This window comes from Balaenoptera physalus (assembly GCF_965194825.1).
Source record: "Balaenoptera physalus genome assembly, chromosome: 4".
Classification (NCBI taxonomy): Eukaryota; Metazoa; Chordata; class Mammalia; order Artiodactyla; family Balaenopteridae; genus Balaenoptera; species Balaenoptera physalus.
Genome location: NC_138891.1, coordinates 38,541,698 through 38,560,858, shown reverse-complemented (window position 1 = coordinate 38,560,858; position 19,161 = coordinate 38,541,698). Strand labels below are relative to the sequence as shown.

Below are 19,161 nucleotides of genomic sequence, written 5' to 3'. Positions count from 1 at the left end.
AAACTCTATGTAAATTCTCTCTCCTCCCTAGCCCACCACTCCAGAGAAGGCATGAACTGGAATCTTGACTGCTTGGCGTGAGATGGAGTTGGAGGGAGTCCTGGCTGCAAAACACCCTCTCCTACCTGTCCCAGGCCGGGCTTCTCTCTCTCAAGTGTTGGAATCAGGAAGAAGGGGAAGGAAAGGGGCAGCCGTAGCCATCTCTCTGTTGGCTGCTCTGCTTCTCCAGTGAGCCCTGAGTGTGCATGTCAGTATCCAAAGTCCACCTCTCTGGGAGCACAGGTGAAAATTATCCAGAGGGATCTTCCCATTGGAAGGTTCAGCTCTAGCTGGACGTCTCCCACCCACGCCCTCAGTTATCTCAGTAATATAACGCAAGTCGTGGTGCATAGTCCTGGGCGGGTGGGGGGGGGCGCAGTTGTACAGCAAGGTGGCTCAAGAATATTTGCCTTCCGTATGTTCCCTTGTTCCAAGGAATTTCTCACACCCTGGCCATGCCACATAAGGGTGGGCAAGATCACTGTTCCACTGTCACTTCTTCCACATGGCCGGCCAGCTCTCCCTGGCTTCCGTCTTCTCTGCTCTGGTAGGAATGGATAGCCTAGCAACTCTGCTATCCAAGCAGAGGTCACCAGGGGTAGACCCTAAAAGCCATTGTCTTGGAGCCTCTTTCTTCATTTGGCAATGGGAGTCAGGAGAAATCCCTCCCCAATATGAAGGGGAGGAATCACCTACTCCCCTCATCTTTTATAGACCAGGGACTGAGTATTAAGGGGCAGGGGGTGTAGGTGGGGACTGATGCCCAGTTCTTAAGACCCTTAGGAAAACTTTGGAGAAAGTGGCAGACCCCAGTTAGTGTTTTGAGCTCTGGACCCTTTTTGTCAAACACAGGGCAATAGAAAAAGTCCCCCTTGCCATCCTGTCATTCTCATAATTGCACTTCCCCTATCATATTGGAATCCCTTTCTTCCTAATTCTTTGAAAACAGATAGACGCACTTCCCCAGATGGGTGAAATGAGTTCTAACCAGCAATCACTGAAATATGTCATGTGAAATTTCAAGGTCCCTTCTAAAGATCCTGTGATTCTATGAAAACAAGGAAAGAAAAAGCAAGTTACATTTATGAAACTAGGTAGATGATTAAAACTAATTCATTATCCTTATTTCTGAATGAATTAAAGGGTTTTTTAATCTAAAGTTTATATTTTATTGATCAAATACCTATTTTCTACAAGTTTCCACAATAATCGAACCATTCATTTTCCCTTTCTTCTACTCCAACTTCTGTTCAACTCTATATTTTGATTATTATCTTTACTGAAAAACAGTTCCTATCAATGGATTTGCTACTTGTAATTTTAGATGTGTTTAATCTGAGCAGGATTTGGATTTTATAACTGTTCAATATGAAAAGCTCTGGTGATATCCAAGAATCTTTGCCCTGAAAGATTTTTGGATGTGTGTGATTAGGTAGTCTACAACTTTAAAGAAAAGGAGAAAAAACAACTTGTTAGAATCTTTGCAGAAGCATCAGTTTAATAGTAAAATGCTGCCTCCTTCTGGATAAATCGTGTTAGGCATATAAGCTTGTAAAACTGCTTATTTTATACAAGTAAAACATTTTTTAAAGAATTATAATCCTACTTTTTTTCATTAAAAAATAAAATTAGAGGACTAGAGTAAACCTTGAAAGATTACCTAGATTCTGCCTATGAGAGAGAGTATAAAACATCTAAATTATCTAACCTATAGCGCTGATTTAATTGTGACTTTCTTTCAAAGATCTCTAACAGTAACTGAGAAAGTAGGAGATGGCAGATAAAATTGCACTTATCATGGTTTCACTTTTTTTTTTTTCATGGTTTCACTTTTATATGAGGCTACCTTACTTAACATGCAGTTGGCATCGTCATTTATTCGTGCACACGTATTCATCTGCGTGCCTGGAAAAATGTGTGTGTGTGTTAATAAATGCAATGAAATGCCTAGGTGTTCTAGTCTTAATTTTATGCCGGCAGTCATGTGTATTTTGGCAAGCCACTTAATCTCTCTGAGTCCCAGTTTCCTTATCTGTATACTGAGGATAATGGAACCATTGTTATCGACCTCAAAAATACTTTGTGAAGCTCACTGAAATCAACAAAGCACTGTGTGAGGTATTAACTTATTTATTATCGTTAAGGTTTTAACTGGTCACATGCCAGAAGTGAAAGAATAGAACCAGATTTGTGACCAACAAGAAGAAGAATGCTTAATGATGTCCTATTTATTGCATAAACACAGACAGCTAGTTTGGTTACACTCAATCAACTCTCTACTATCTGGAGTAAAAAGCCGAAGAGGAGGTTATAAATAACCTCAGACCACAATCATACAAAAGTCAAATTTACTCTCAATTCTCCAGGGGCAGTTTACCCCCACAGAGCCAAGAGAGCAGGTAGGTCTAACCAAGGTATATCAAGGACCCAGCAGGTAGTTCAGGGGCCAGAGCGAACCCTGTTTGCTCCACCTCATCCCTGAGCCAACATTTCCAGCCCTACGTGGAGCCCCAGCCCAGGATGATCAAGGCTGACTGTGCCCTGGTTCTATTAAAGGGACTTTCATGATTCTCCAAAAATCCTTCAACCAAAGTAGTACTAACCAAAATCCAAAGCAGAGACCAAAGGACACTCCAAATATTCTGATCCCTACTCAGCCTTTCACTAGTGGGCATTCTGTGCCTCAATTTTGTCTATAAAATGGGTATAACAATAGTACCTATTTAATTAGGTTGTTGTGAGTTAATACAAGCAGAGCATTCAGAATAGTGTCTGGCACTTAAGCATTCATTATGTTAGCTGCTGCTACTACCACCACCATTATTATATCACACTAATTTGCTTGCCCATGGCACTCATTTATGGGCAAATTATATGTCTCTCTCGTAGCTCTTCAATTTTCTGAGACTGAAAATTGTTGATCCTTTAAACCCTTTGCCCATCATTATTTAGAATTTTGTTCCTATACTAGTTACCTCACCATACATATAATACTTCTTTTTACTTATCAGTTACAAAGTAATAAATTATAACTACTGGTGCTATTTAATGACCTAATAGCCAAACCAAGCAACAATTCTTTGTTGTGCCGCCATACAAGCAGGTGCATCTGGAATAAGAGCTAGGACCTAGGCACATTTCAAGCTGTTAAACATTTTTTATGGTCAGGAAATATTCCAATTCCATTTCACTCAAAGAGCAGAAGCAGCTGTAGTATTCCTAATTCAAAACTCTCTGGTAAATCACTCTAAGAAAAATACTAGAAGGCACCAAAACTGTTTTGATTGAGGACTAAAAATGACATTTGGCCACTAGATGGCATTTAAATTATGTAGCATGTTTCAGCTCATACTTGATCTATTTAAAATCCTAATTAGTTTGCACTTGGCTCAAGCACTGGCTATTCATATATTTTGACACTGTGGGAACTCTCACGATTTGGCTGAATGGAGGCTTAGGAATATCTACAGCAGGTCCTGCAGCTATGGACATAAAATCATAAAATCCTTTTGAGTTATGAAAAGAGAGAAGTAATTTTAACTTTTTGCCTGAAATCTCCAGAACAGGGTTTTTTGGTTGTTTTTTTTTTAAAAGTAAATTATTGAGGGTAAGATTGAGAGACTGGATAACTTACATCTTTTCAATTCACTGGTGTAACATGAAGTCTTAATAACCACAGAGCAGCATAATTCACAGGCAGCTTGTCTCAGCTGGCCACAGGTACCTCCAAGCCTGGCCTCTAATGTTCTGCTGGGTCCAGCAGCTTAATCCTATCTGCCATTTCCTTTTCAATTAATTCCTAGGAAAGGCCAGCCATAGACTAGTGAAATATCCCAGAGGAGAAAGAAATAGAATCTAATCCTCATTGAATAAAAAGCCTGTTATAAAGAAAGGAGAACAGTCAGGTCAGTTATTTTTTCATCTCCCACAAGGATATTAGTAGAGAAACATTTTAAATTTCAACAATTAGACTTTAAGATAGCCATAAAGATGAAATAAAATATGTACTAAAATAAACTACAAAATAAATGTGTGTATATTCTTTCCATATAATAGAGGAAACACTTCTATTTGGGGAGATTTTGCATACAGACACCAAGGTAAGTAATGGTAGTAAGTGATGCTTTCTAGCTCTTTTCCTAGGTTTCAGAAAGTGCCCTGCTGCATTTAAAGCCTTTGGTGCTAAATTAAAGTTGTCCACTAGATGTCCCTAATACATATGAGTTCCTTTAACCGGTGGAACATTTAATCCCATGATAAAATAAAGTACTGACATATTTAATTATATTTGTGATTGAAGAAGTCCTCTTCTAAGGGAAAACCATGCAGTGATCATCTACAAAGTTTAATAATGAATTATTAATTACCTAAAAGATAGAAAATTGAACATATGCTTTTTATCTCCTCTCAAACTCCCCTCAAAAGACAGAAAAGGAAAGTAAAAGTTATAAATCCACAAGGCAATAAAGAAAAATGTAAACTGTAGACCAACTCACATTTTTAGGAAGCTGGCAACCCAATAGCTGAATGTGACTAACCTAGGGAAAAGCTGAAACCAAAGCACCAGCAGAGCAGGGAGCAGTGATTAGCAAGCCTATCCCATCCCAGGATTCTGGAGACTCAGAGATCAAAAGTGCCACTCCCCCTTGCCAGTGGAAAGGCAGGGGCCAGAAATAAATTGAAAATAGAATAGTTTGGGGGGAAACCTACATACTGGTCTGCAAGACTTCCCATCCCCTTTGCCCACTCATTTCCCTGAAAGCTTTCTGACCAGGCCGACTTACCCCCTCCAAAACTAGAGAGCCATAGATCCTCCTGTGCTCTAACAGAGGGCAAGGCTTCTAGAGGTTGGCTCACTCCCGCCTTAATCTTCCATGCATCAGGCTTCCCCTTCCCACCAAAATCAGCTTTTTCCATCCTCTTACGTACAAACAGACAGCCAAGGATCACCAAACATTTTAGGGAAATCTCCAACATAAGAGACACAGAGCAAGGCAAAAAGGAAAGAAAAAAAAAAAAATTGAAGAAACAGAGACAATGCAGACAACAGAAGAAAATTTCAAAGTAACTAGTGTCCTCTGAAAAAGAAGAAAAACTGTTGGACCCATGACACAAGAATAAAGTGCTACTTAAAAGTTTTTTAAAAAAAGAAAGAAGCAATCAGAGAAAAAGAAAGGGCTTTTGAAAACTAACCCTAACCCTAATTAGGGTATAGTATAATAACCAGAATGAAAACTATTTCAAAAGAAAGGTTAGAAGAGAATTTTAAGGAAACTTCCCATAAAATAAACAAAAAACAAAAAAGGGAAAAAGGATAGGAACATTAGGAGAAAAATCCAGGCTCCCCAACATTAGACTAATAGAAGTTCTGTAAAGAAATGAGAATAAAGCAAAGGGAAAAAATTATTGAATAAATAATAAAAGAACATTCCCTCAAACTTAAAGAAATGAGTTTCCAGATTGAAAGCATCTACTTAATACCCAGCTTACTGAATTAAAAAAAAAAAAATCTAAGTTACATCACTGTACAATTTCAGAACATTTGGGATAAAGAAATGATCCTAAAAGCCTTGGAGAAGGGGGGTATAGTATAGTTATATGCATAGAACAGGTAATCAGAACATACTGGAGGGGCTTCCCTGGTGGTGCAGTGGTTAAGAACCCACCTGTCAATGCAGGGGACATGGGTTCGAGCCCTGGTCCAGAAAGATCCCACATGCTGCGGAGCAACTAAGCCTGTGCTGTACAACTACTGAGGCTGCCAGCCACAACTACTGAAGCCCGCGTGCCTAGAGCCCGTGCTACACAACAAGAGAAGTCACCACACTGAGAAGCCCGCTCACCGCAACTAGAGAAAGCCCGCGCACAGCAATGAAGACCCAACGCAGCCAAAAATAAATGATAATAAATAAAATAAGTAGCAAGCCTGGAGAGAGAGATTTCAGAGTCATCATACAAGTATGTGGAAGCTGAGGCAGGTGAGTAGGTGAAAGTTCTCAGGAAGAACACACACAGCCGCCTTCTAAGTCTTGGACCACAAAGCTGATGTAATAGCAGCTCACTGGGCAGTGGCCAGCCTATGCTTGCTACTAAAATGGGGGAGACCACGCTGAGTCATATTAGATCCTGAGGCAAAAGGGAAAATCAGTAATACTGATCCTGTCTACAGTGTTAAATAGTGTCTCCCCAAAATTTATGTCCACCGGAGCCTCAGAATGTGACCTTATTTGGAAATAGGGTCTTTGCAAATATAATTAGATTAAGATGAGGTGAGATCATACTGGATTAGAGTGGGCTCTAAATCCAGTGACTGGCGTCCTTAGAAGATGAGGAAAGACACAGAGACACATGGGGAAGAAGGTCAGGGGGAGATGGAAGCACAGATTGGAGTGGTGCAGCTACAAGCCAAGAAAGTCCAAAGACTTCAGCAATCACCAGAAGCTAGGGGAGAGGCATGAGGTTTCTCCCTGCAAGTGGCCAGCCTCCAGCACCGGGAGACAATACATTTCTGTTAAGCCATCCAGTTTATGGTGCTTTGTTACAGCAGCCCTAGGAAACTCATATGGCTTTATTTAAAATTTTGACATTTTATTATGGATTGCTTGGCATTAATTTTGATTTTTTAAAAATACTACATTAAAATACCTCGATAAATGGGTTTTTTGGCACCCCCTTAAATTTTGCCCCTGAAATCCAGGCGCTGGGGCATGTTTTAACTACTTTTTTTGAATTGCTAACACATAACCTTCTCCTCAGTCAGTCATTTTGCAGAGACATATACTATACATCCAAAGAACAAAGAGTAAAAGCAAGCAAGCATGAATTTTTTTTGAATTTTAGAATTTTACTTTATTTATTTTTTATACAGCAGGTTCTTATTAGTTATCTATTTTGTACATATTAGTGTATATATGTCAATCCCAATCTCCCAATTCATCACACCACCACCACCACCCCCGCCATTTTCCCCCCTTGGTGTCCGTACGTTTGTTCTGTACCTCTGTGTCTCTATTTCTGCCCTGCAAACCGGTTCATCTGTGCCATTTTTCCTGGCTCCACATATATGCATTAATGTATGATATTTGTTTTTCTCTTTCTGACTTACTTCACTCTGTATGACAGAATCTAGATCCATCCACGCCTCTACAAATGACTCAGTTTTGTTCCTTTTTATGGCTGAGTAATATTCCATTGTATATATGTACCACATCTTCTTTATCCATTCGTCTGTCGATGGGCATTTAGGATGCTTCCATGACCTGGCTATTGTAAATAGTGCTGCAATGAACATTGGGGTGCATGTGTCTTTTTGAATTATGGTTTTCCCTGGGTATATGCCCAGAGTGGGATTGCTGGGTCATATGGTAATTTTATTTCTAGTTTTTTAAGGAACCTCCATACTGTTCTCCATAGTGGCTGTATCAACTTACATTCCCACCAACAGTGCAAGAGGGTTCCCTTTTCTCCACATCCTCTCCAGCATTCGTTTTTTGTAGATGTTCTGAAGATGCCCATTCTAACTGGTGTGAGGTGATACCTCATTGTAGTTTTGATTTGCATTTCTCTAATAATTAGTGATGTTGAGCATCTTTTCATGTGCTTTTTGGCCATCTGTATGTCTTCTTTGGAGAAATGTCTATTTAGGTCTTCTGCCCATTTTTTGATTGGGTTGTTTGTTTTTTTTAATATTGAGCTCCATGGACTGTTTATATATTTTGGAGACTAATCCTTTGTCTGTTGATTCGTTTGCAAATATTTTCTCCCATTCTGAGGGCTGTCTTTTCGTCTTGTTTGTGGTTTCCTTTGCTTTGCAAAAGCTTTTAAGTTTCATTAGGTCCCATTTGTTTATTTTTGTTTTTATTTCCATTACTCTAGGAGGTGGATCAAAAAAGATCTTGCTGTGATTTATGTCAAAAAGTGTTCTTCCTGTGTTTTCCTCTAAGATATTTATAGTGTCTGGCCTTACATTTAGGTCTCTAATCCATTTTGAGTTTATTTTTGCGTATGGTGTTAGGGAGTGTTCTAATTTCATTCTTTTACATTTAGCTGTCCAATTTTCCCAGCACCACCTATTGAAGAGACTGTCTTTTCTCCATTGTATATCCTTGCCTCCTTTGTCATAGATTAGTTGACCATAGGTGTGTGGGTTTATCTCTGGGCTTTCTATCCTGTTCCATTGATCTATATTTCTGCTTTTGTGGTACCATATTGTCTTGATTACTGTAGCTTTGTAGTATAGTCTGAAGTCAGGGAGTCTGATTCCTCCAGCTCCGTTTTTTTCCCTCAAGACTGTTTTGGCTATTCAGGGTCTTTTGTGTCTCCATACAAATTTTAAGATTTTTTGTTCTAGTTCTGTAAAAAATGCCATTGGTAATTTGATAGGGATTGCATTGAATCTGTAGATTGCTTTGGGTAGTATAGTCATTTTCACAATATTGATTCTTCCAATGCAAGAACATGGTATATCTCTCCATCTGTTTGTATCATCTTTAATTTCTTTCATTAGTGTCTTATAGTTTTCTGAATACAGGTCTTTTGTCTCCCTAGGTAGGTTTATTCCTAGGTATTTTATTCTTTTTGTTGCAGTGGTAAATGGGAGTATTTCCTTAATTTCTCTTTCAGATTTTTCATCATTAGTGTATAGGAATGCAAGAGATTTCTGTGCAATAATTTTGTATCCTGCAACTTTACCAAATTCATTGATTAGCTCTAGTAGTTTTCTGGTGGCATCTTTAGGATTCTCTGTGTATAGTATCATGTCATCTGCAAACAGTGACAGTTTTACTTCTTCTTTTCCAATTTGTATTCCTTTTATTTCTTTTTCTTCTCTGATTGCCATGGCTAGGACTTCCAAAACTATGTTGAATAATAGTGGTAAGAGTGGACATCTTTGTCTTGTTCCTGATCTTAGAGGAAATTCTTTCAGTTTTTCACCATTGAGAATGATGTTTGCTGTGGGTTTCTCATATATGGTCTTTATTATGTTCAGATAGATTCCCTCTATGCCCACTTTCTGGAGAGTTTTTATCATAAATGGGTGTTGAATTTTGTCAAAAGCTTTTTCTGCATCTATTGAGATGATCATATGGTTTTTCTTCTTCAGTTTGTTAATATGGTGTATCACATTGATTGATTTGCATATATTGAAGAATCCTTGCATCCCTGGGATAAATCCCACTTGATCATGGTGTATGATCCTTTTAATGTGTTGTTGGATTCTGTTTGCTAGTATTTTGTTGAGGATTTTTGCATCTATATTCACCAGTGATATTGGTCTGTAATTTTCTTTTCTTGTAGTATCTCTGTCTGATTTTGGTATCAGCGTGATGGTGGCCTCATAGAATGTGTTTGGGAGTGTTCCTCCCTCTGCTATATTTTGGAAGAGTTTGAGAAGGATGGGTGTTAGCTGTTCTCTAAATGTTTGATAGAATTCACCTGTGAAGCTATCTGGTCCTAGACTTTTGTTTGTTGGAAGATTTTTAATCACAGTTTCAATTTCAGTGCTTGTGATTGGTCTGTTCATATTTTCTATTTCTTCCTGGTGCAGTCTCGGAAGGTTGTGCATTTCTAAGAATTTGTGCATTTCTTCCAGGTTGTCCATTTTATTGGCATAGAGTTGCTTGTAATAGTCTCTTAGGATGCTTTGTATTTCTGCTGTGTCTGTTGTAACTTCTCCTTTTTCATTTGTAATTTTATTGATTTGAGTCCTCTCCCTCTTCTTCTTGATGAGTCTGGCTAATGGTTTATCAATTTTGTTTATCTTCTGAAAGAACCAGCTTTTAGTTTTATTGATCTTTGCTATTGTTTTTTTCATTTCTATTTCATTTATTTCTGCTCTGATCTTTATCATTTCTTTCCTTCTACTAACTTCGGGGATTTTTTGTTCTTCTTTCTCTAGTTCCTTTAGGTGTAAGGTTAGATTGTTTATTTGAGATTTTTCTTGTTTCTTGAGATTGTATTGTATTGCTATAAACGTCCCTCTGGAAGGTTGCCTATCACCACTTCATTTAGTTGTTTTTCTGGGGTTTTATGTTGTTCCTTCATCTGGTACAAAGTCCTCTGCCTTTTCATTTTGTCTATCTTTCTGTGAATGTGGTTTTCCTTCCACAGGCTGCAGAATTGTAGTTCTTCTTGCGTCTGCTCAAGCAAGCATGGTTTTTAAATAAAAAGTTGATTTCTTCAACAAGGGATGATTACATGTTTGCCTCCCTCATTGCAGAAATGCAGCCCATCTCTCAGGAGGGACATACAGATATTGGCAGCCTTGTTTAAAAACAGTAAGCACAGTCTGATAATTCCATCTGCTTCCCCTGAGAAAGAAAAATCATTACATGGCAGTTTCAGTGGCCTTGGATCCCATGTAGGGAATTTTATTAATACATTGTATTCACTTTGAGAAAACATCTGAAGGAAAATTCTTTCAGAATTGCATGGGAGAGAGTTGGGTATTGGAGTAAGTGGCAGTTTTAGAACATGGCCCCAAGTCTTTTGACACTCCTTTCATGGACAGGTGATGGTGGGTGGGGGTCCTATGGGCACACTTCTTTTTTTTTTTTTTTTAATTGAAGTATAGTTGATTTACAATGTTGTGTTCATTTCTGCTGTACAGCAAAATGACTTAGTTATACACATATATTCATTCTTATACTCTTTTCCATTATGGTTTATCCCAGGAGATTGGTTATAGTTCCCCGTGCTATACAGTAGGACCTTGTTGTCCATGCATTCTAAATGCAATAGTTTGGGCTTCCCTGGTGGCACAGTGGTTGAGAATCTGCCTGCCAATGCAGGGGACACGGGTTCGAGCCCTGGTCTGGGAAGATCCCACATGCCGCGGAGCAACTAGGCCCGTGAGCCACAACTACTGAGCCTGCGCGTCTGGAGCCTGTGCTCCGCAACAAGAGAGACCGCAATAGTGAGAGGCCCGCGCACCACAATGAAGAGTGGCCCCCACTTGCCACAACTAGAGAAAGCCCTCGCACAGAAACGAAGACCCAACACAGCCATAAATAAATAAATAAATAAATAAATTTTTAAAAATAAATAAATAAATAAATGCAATAGTTTGCATCTACTAACCCCAGACTCCAAGTCCATCCCCCCCACCCCCCTCCCCCTTGGCAACCACAAGTCTGTTCTCTATATCTGTGAGTCTGTTTCTGTTTCGTACATAGGTTCATTTGTGCTGTATTTTAGATTCCACATATAAGTGATATCATATGGTATTTGCTTTTCTCTTATTTCACTTAGTATGATAATCTCTAGTTGCAAAAATATGGAATGCTTCACAAATTTGCGTGTCATCCTTGGCAGGGGCCATGCTAATCTTCTCTGTATTGTTCCAATTTTAGTGTATGTGCTGCTGAAACGAGCACTGGACACACTTCTTGGATCTGGGCAGGCTTATGACTCCTTCATCCAAGAGACTACAGTGGACACAATAGTGAGGCTGGGTCATAAAAGGTAATGCAGCATCAGCCTTACACACTAGAACACTCAAGCTTGGCGCCCTGAGCTGCCATGTAAAAGTCTAACTACCCTGAGAACATTAGCTGTAGGGAAGTCAAGCCACATAAAGAAGAGAAGTGCAGTTACTTCTGTTGGCAGTCCCAGGCCCTGAGGCAGCCCAGCCCAAGGGATGAGACCTGAAACCTCAAGGAGGAGAGGTCCACCATCCCTGCTGTGCCCAGTCTGATTTCTGACCCACAAAACCTGTGAACATAATCAAATGGTTGTTTCAAGATGCTGAATTTGGGTCAATTCATTATGCAGCAAAAGTAACTGCAAGAGAGTATGAGGGTCAAAGACATATCAGTATGAATGGGTAGATACATTATCCAAAAATATTCTAGTCATCTGCAGAATGGAAGTTTACAATACTTTGGAATAAAAGTTTTTCCAAAATAATCTGGAGTAATCTTTGCACTTGTTTTCTATTATAGCTTCAGAGCAATGAAACATATAAAGCCCATCCCTTGCTCATGCTTTCTGTTCAAATTGCTTCTTAATTGTGAAAACCTCTATCTTAGTCATAAGACAGAAGGATAAAGTTAGTCAACCTTGCTGTTCGAACCCCCATTTCAAATTTTATCCCATGATTGCAGATGTGAGAAAACTGCATCCTCAAGCTTCCTAATAAGAGAATGGATTAGCATAACTTCTCAGGTGATAATGCTATTTCATGTCTATATGTTTCACAGTTCTAGCAGTAAAAATGCTAATACTATTGCTGACATTTTAAAAACTAATATGATCCTTATTTTTGCTTGTATTTTAAAGCCACAAAAAATAAAATTAACCCCCAACAATGTTCCTGCTTTTTTTTTTTTGTCCTTAAAACACAGTATATGATAAGGATAATGATAAAGTCCTATAAATATATAAAACGCTCATTAGAATAAGCAAGCTTTGTGTTTCTACCATCCTGGAATCCAGGTTCTCAACTTATGGTAAGGTACAAGATATACAAGTTGAAGAATCACCACCCTGGAATGTAGAATTAAAAAAAAAATGTAGTGAGGTGGATGGACATAGAATCTGTCATACAGAGTGAAGTAAGTCAGAAAGAGAAAAACAAATACCATGTGCTAACACATATATATATGGAATCTAAAAAAGCGGTACTGATGAACCTAGTGGCAGAGCAGGAATAAAGACACAGACGTAGAGAATGGACTTGAGGGCACAGGGAGGGAGGGAAGGGGAAGCTGGGATAAAGTGAGAGAGTGGCACTGACGTATATACACTACCAAATGTAAAATAGATAGCTAGTGGGAAGCTGCTGCATAGCACAAGGAGATCAACTCGATGCTTTGTGACGACCTAGACGGATGGGATAGAGAGGGTGGGAGGGAGGCTCAACAGGGAAGAGATATGGGGATATATGTATACGTATAGCTGATTCACTTTGTTGTACAGCAGAAACTAACACCACACCGTAAAGCATTTATACTCCAATAAAGATGTGAACTGTATAAAAAACAAATAAATAAGATAAAATTCAGAAAAAGAAAGATGTGAAAAAAATGTAGAACAGTGCTTCTGTGAATTGTTGAATTCAAGGTAGACATATAGTATTAAACAGATATTACGGGAATAATAGAATTTATCATTTTTTCTATTTTTATTATTCAGCTACCAAATGTCATTAAAATGAATAATTCTTTTTATTTTTCCTCCAACTCTATCGAGATATAATTGGCATATAATCTTACTTAAGTTTAAGGTGCACAATGTGATGATTTGATACAAATATATATTGCTAAATGTTTACCATAATAAGAGTAGTTAACACATCCTTCACCTCACATACAGTAATTACCATTTTTTGTTGTTGTTATTATGTTGAGAACATTTAAGATCTACTCTTACTGGGAAAACTGGATAAGCACATGCAGAAGAATTTGACCCTTATCTTACACCACTCAAAAAAATTAACTCAAAATGGATTAAAGACTTAAACATAAGACCTGAAACCCTAAAACTCCTAGAAGAAAACATAGCTGAAAAGCTCCTTGTCATTGGTCTTGGCAGCAATTTCCTGGATATAACACCAAAGGCACAAGCAACAAAAGCAAAAATCAATAGGTGGGACTACATCAAATTAAAAAGCTTTTGCACAGCAAAAGGAACAACCAACGAAATGAAAAAGCAACCTACAGAATGGAAGAAAATATCTGCAAACCATATATCTGATAAGTGGTTCCAAAGTACTTAAAGAATTCATACAACTCAGCAAAAACAACAAAAAACCTTATTAAAAAGTAGGCAGAGGAGTTCAATAGAGTTTTCAAAAACAACATACAAATGGTCAACAGGCACATGATAAGGTGCTCCACACCACTAATCATCAGGGAAATGCAAATCAGAACCACAAGATATCACCTCATTCCTGTTAGAATGGCCATAGTTAAAAGACAAGTGATAACAAGTGTTAGCAAAAGGTGTGAAGAAAAGGGAATCCTTTTGCACTGTTGGTGGGAATGCAAACTGGTGCAGCCACTATGGAAAACAGTATGGAGTTTCCTCAAACAAAAAATAGAACTACCATATGATCCAGCAATCCCACTTCTGGATATATATTCAAAGGAACTGAAATCAGGATCTCATCAAGATATCCACACTCCCATGTTTATTGCTGTATTATTTCACAATAGCCAAGATCTGGAAACAACCTAAGCATCCATCAATTGATGAATGGATGAAGAAAATGTGGTGTGTATATATAATGGAATACTATTCAGACATGAGAAAGAAGGAAATTCTGCTGTTTGAGACAACTTAGATGAAACTTGAGGGCAGTGTGCTAAGTGAAATAAGTCAGACAGAGTAAAACAAATACTGTATGATCTCACTTATATGTGGAATCTAAAAAAGCCAAACTCAGAAAGCAGAGTCACCAGGAGCTAGGGGGTGGGGGAAATGGGAAAGTACTGGTGAAAGGGTACAAACTTCCAGTTAGAAGATTAACAAGTTCTGGGGATTTAATGCACAGCATGGTGACTATAACTAATAATACTGTATTATATTTGAATGTTGCTAAGAGAGTAGATCCTAAATATTCTCACCACAAAAAAAGAAATGGTAATTATGTAACAGGAGGGAGGTGTTAGCTAACTATGGTGGTAATAATTTTGCAATATATGAATGTATCAAATCAGCACATTGCACACCTTATACAGTGTTGTCAATTATATCTCAATAAAGCTGGGGGAATAAAAAAATCTACTCTCTAAGCAACTTTCAAGTATATAATACAGTATTGTTAACTATAGTCACCATCCTGTACATTACATGCCCAGAATGCATTCCTCTTACAACTGTAGTTTGTACCCTATGACTAATACCTCCACATTTCTTCTACCAGCCCCTGGTAAACACCATTCTACTGTCTGTTTCTGAGTTTGACTTTTTAAGGTTCTACGTGTGAGATCATACAGTATTTGTCCCTCTTTATTTGACTTATTTCACTTAGCATAATGCCCTCAAGCTTCCGATTATTTTTAAATGATGGAATACAGAACAGTGTATTTTCTTTCATGAAGGGAACTAAGACATAAACCAAACTTCAGGAGTACCTTTGAATGTTTTAGCAAAATACAAAATATGTTTCCAACCAACTTCTGCAAGTTATTGTTAACCAAGCAGAATAAGACAGACACCAAAGAGAGAAATTGATAATAAGGGAGCATACTTCAGTCAGTTGGCAATAGTGTACTTTAATGAGCTCTATTATTCATTTTAAATTAGATGTTAATTCCTTACTATTATACATATTCACTCAGAGACTATGGAATTGGAAATGGCAGCAGAGGTTCTGCCTCCTATAACACTGGGCAAGGGATTCTCCGGGCTTTAGGTTCCCCAAGTGTAAAGCAAGGATAACAAGAACCACCGGCAGGACTGAGCACAGGGGCCAACACGTTGAGAAGCCTACGGGGTGGCATGTAGTCTGCAATCACTGGTATATTATTTTGTTATTTCACAGGTAGAACCCCTGTGATTGTTTCTTCTGGGGCAGCTAAAGCTACAGGTTTATTCTGTGAAAGACACAACTCATCTGAGGCAATGCATCACAGAGGCATGTGCAGGGATTGATCGAAAGTGATGTGTTTCTTGAGTTTTATAGAACCTACCTACAGCTATGTTGTTATTTTACGTTGAGTTTTGTATAATTTAGAGCATGTCTCTGTTTATATATATTTTTTCTCCTCTTTCTGATTCTAAACAGCTCACCACACACTCCGTCCTCTCTCCTATCTCTCCCTCTCTTTTCTTTCCTTCACTACTCTCTCTCTTACACACTCCTACTTTCACTGAACATCTATGGAAAGAAGTAGGAGGCAGCCTTTAGAAGAGGAAATTTTATATCTAACTATATACATACTATATATCTAACTAATCCCCCCCCAAAACAAAACACCCTTAAAACAAGAAAATAAACTTTAAAAATTCTTCTATTTCCTTTTATGGTCATTTAAGGGAGAGGCATTTAAAGGAGGAAGGAAAGGCTGGCTCAACTATCACAAAAAAACCAAAAAACAAAAAAACAGAGGAAGTTAAAGAAATAGAGAAAGCAAGGGGGGGGGCGGGGAGAAAGAGAACTCAGGAAGAAAACGAAAATCGTCGAAAGTGGAAAAAGACAAGTGAGGTAGGAAGACAAGAAAAGAGGCAATAAAAGCTCAAGCTCAGCGGGTTCTAAAGACAGCCTTAGTCACGCTGGCCAGAGTACTGGCATAGTGGCCTGAATTCCACCCCTCTCAGGCAAATCACAGAAATCTTGGGTCAATTTCATTGCCTGTAAAAGGTAGACAAAACCTTTGCCCCTTATAAGTTTAAATTCTCATTTTATTTCTGATACCTTTTCACGTTGTCTTTAAGCAGCTTACAAAATGATTAACCACGGCTTCAAGTTCTTTAACAGCTTTTTATACCCAGCCTTTCAAAATGCCACCCCTGGATTATTCAAATGGAAACTAAATTAAAATCACATAAATCTCATCAAGCCGGACTAGGTACTGCTTATCCCAGCCTCCATACACAAAGTCGTCATTTTATGGATGTCACTCTTCCACTTTACACACTAAGGGCACACATAAAAACGACAAGCGAAAGCCTTCAAATAAACCCAAATAACAACACATTTTACAGTTCCCTTTTAACAGAACTCCCAGTTCGGAAGATCAACTAGGGTGAGAGGTCGTGTTCACCCTTATTAGGAAACGGGCACAGTTTAAAGGCTTACTTCGAAGTCTTAGGAAATTACAAAAGCGGTTTCCTTTCCAAGAGAGGTTCAGGCCAGGGAAGGAGCAGGCGACCTTCCTACCCACCCCGCCCTGCACTCGACATCAGATTAGGACTAAGCGGCAGGATTCTGCCGCTGACGTCAAAAGAGGCCGGCTGCTGCGAGGGGCGGAGGGAAGGGCGGGCGACGACGCGACTGCGCAAGGGCGGAAGGCCGGCGGCGGACGGAGAAGGCAGGCGAGCTAGATCCGGCAGCTGGCGGAGGGAGCCGCACGACCGCGGCCACGCGAGGGCAGGGCGCGCCGCGCGTGCGCGGGGCGTGGCTCTAGTTATGCAGTTTTTCCGGCATGTGAGCGTCTCTTCCCGGCCGCTCTCGCGGCCTGGCCGGCTCAGGCCTTCCTAGAAATGATGCGGTTGGCGCTCTCCTCCCTCATGACCGTTGTGAAATCATTACGCCCCCGGAGTCCACGGCAGCCCAGCCAGGTCTTGCACGTGTTCATTGTCCCCGGGCCGAGTGCGGTCAAACTTTGCGGGGGTAACGGGGCCTGGGGCGGGGCGGGGCGGGGCGGGGGTGGGGTCTACACTCCGGGCACTTGTCTCGCGGGGTGTGGGCCCCAGGCTGACGCTGAGTTGGTTGAAGGGCTTTCCAACTGACCACCCACTTCGTTCACTTCCCCCACGGTAGAGGCCTCCGGGAAACCCGCCTCTAGATCTGGGATGGCCCTTTAGCAGCTGGAGAAGGGAGTTACCGCCAGAGTCCTTCCGTAAAAATTGTAAATGCCGTAATAACTATCTGATTAAATTCATTTCCGCAAAGCAGTTAGAATGTTGTGAGGTTCTTTATTGAGAAGGGTGAGTAAAGGGCAAGTGATGCTTGGTCTTCGCATTTAAAAACAGTTCTTGAAACTATTGAGGGGATACAGTGGAGCTTTTCCAGCTTGTGTCTTCCCTGCAGCCACCTATTTCTCCCTGAACTCTCTCAGCCCAGGGAAGAGAGAGACCAGGTTGGGATTTACGGGTCTACAGATCCAAAGCAGCCTAGAAGGAATCACATGAACAATGCCTAAAACAGACCACCTCCAGATCCTTCTTTAAATTGGAAGCCGAGATAGTCCTGCTGAGACTGAATGAATAAATATACACTAGTGATTAAACGTATGTATAAGACTATGTCTGTTATGTTTCTATTCTGAAAATTAGGTATGCATTAGATATTTTTAAACCTAAAGGGAAAACAATTAGTAACCCAGCAGACATCTCCCACTGATTCATGCTTCCCACCTTAAGGAGTAACTGGATTGCTTTTGAGATTCCAGTGATATGTATGAAAACACTGTACACTCAAAAGGAATTATATATCAGCTCTAAGTAGTTGCTCTCAGGATGTAGGATTTAGATACCTCTGAATTGTTGCCTGATTTGTGAATAGAGAAATCTGTGGTAGTTTTAAGGTGTGGCAGAGGAGCGATATCCGGTTCGGTAGTGTGCATGTGTCGCTGTCACTATGAATTTCCCTGAGACAAAACTAGACTATGGCTCCAGTGAGTTTAATGTCACAGTATACATAATTTAAATCAATCCAAATAACAATTCCTCTAAAGCATCTTATGGTGGGCCTGGAGAAAGCTTGTTCTTTTAGTTACATAGTAAGATGAATTATTTTCACTGTAACAACCAATGTTAACACCGGTCCAGGGAGAAACAGTGTTACAGTAGAGCCTTTGAATGCTGTCATGGAAAGAACACTGGATTGGGAATCAGAAAAACCAGAGTTCTAATGTAACCCTGCCACTCAATCTAAAATCGTCTAAAATCTTTCGTTTCTCTGGATTTCCCTTTCCTCTCATTTAATGTGGTGTTTGTCACTCTCCTGAATTCTCCTGTTTGCTGGTCAGTCTTTCCTTCTTTGGTCTTAGCACCTTAGCATAACATAGTTTAGTGAGTACTCACTAGAGGTTTGTTGAAATAATTCTTTCCAACTCTACAAAGTTTGATGTTGAGCCATTTTTATTCTTTGAAACAATACATGTAAGATCTGTTATTAAGAATGCTATTTATTGTCAAAGAATCACTCCATAGATGACTTATTACAGAGGTGTACAGTTACCTTTACAGAGGGTAAATCTTGTGGACACCACCTTAACCAAATAATCAGAATTAGCCAAAAATTGGACAATAATTGGACATCATGTGCCCCTTGCTGTGAAGCTTAGAGAAAGATTCAACATCATCTATGGAGTAGTCCTGGGAAAATATTTAACCTGAATCTAATCATAATCTAATCACTGACAACTCCAAATTAAGGAACATGCTGCAAAATAGTTGACCTGGAATCATGAAAGATATCATAAAAGACAAAACCCTAGGGAATTGTTCTAA

The 19,161-nt window shown here is 39.4% G+C and overlaps 1 protein-coding gene and 1 long non-coding RNA gene across 4 annotated transcripts in view; one reads left to right on the top strand and one right to left on the bottom strand.

Moving 5' to 3' along the window:
* Positions 1-13,042, bottom strand: part of LOC309659751 — a 701,522-nt gene extending 688,480 nt beyond the window's left edge. The window contains exon 1 of the long non-coding RNA XR_014262941.1: positions 12,946-13,042. This is a non-coding gene — a long non-coding RNA (uncharacterized lncRNA). The remainder of the gene's footprint in view (positions 1-12,945) is intronic.
* VEPH1 (ventricular zone expressed PH domain containing 1) overlaps positions 1-17,602 on the top strand; it is a 298,073-nt gene extending 280,471 nt beyond the window's left edge. Inside the window, exons 14-16 of one of the 3 annotated variants that reach the window (XR_014262904.1) lie at positions 4,096-4,139; positions 11,391-17,265; positions 17,468-17,602. Coding sequence is in view for 1 of the 3 variants with exons in the window: in XM_082459535.1 (XP_082315661.1) it covers positions 32-55 (24 nt within the window). In the remaining 2 variants the exon portion in view is untranslated. Of the gene's footprint in view, positions 1-31; positions 1,841-4,095; positions 4,140-11,390; positions 17,266-17,467 lie in introns of those variants that run through there. The other 2 variants (XR_014262903.1, XM_082459535.1) reach the window with 2 other exon arrangements.
* The last annotated feature ends 1,559 nt before the right edge of the window (positions 17,603-19,161 follow it).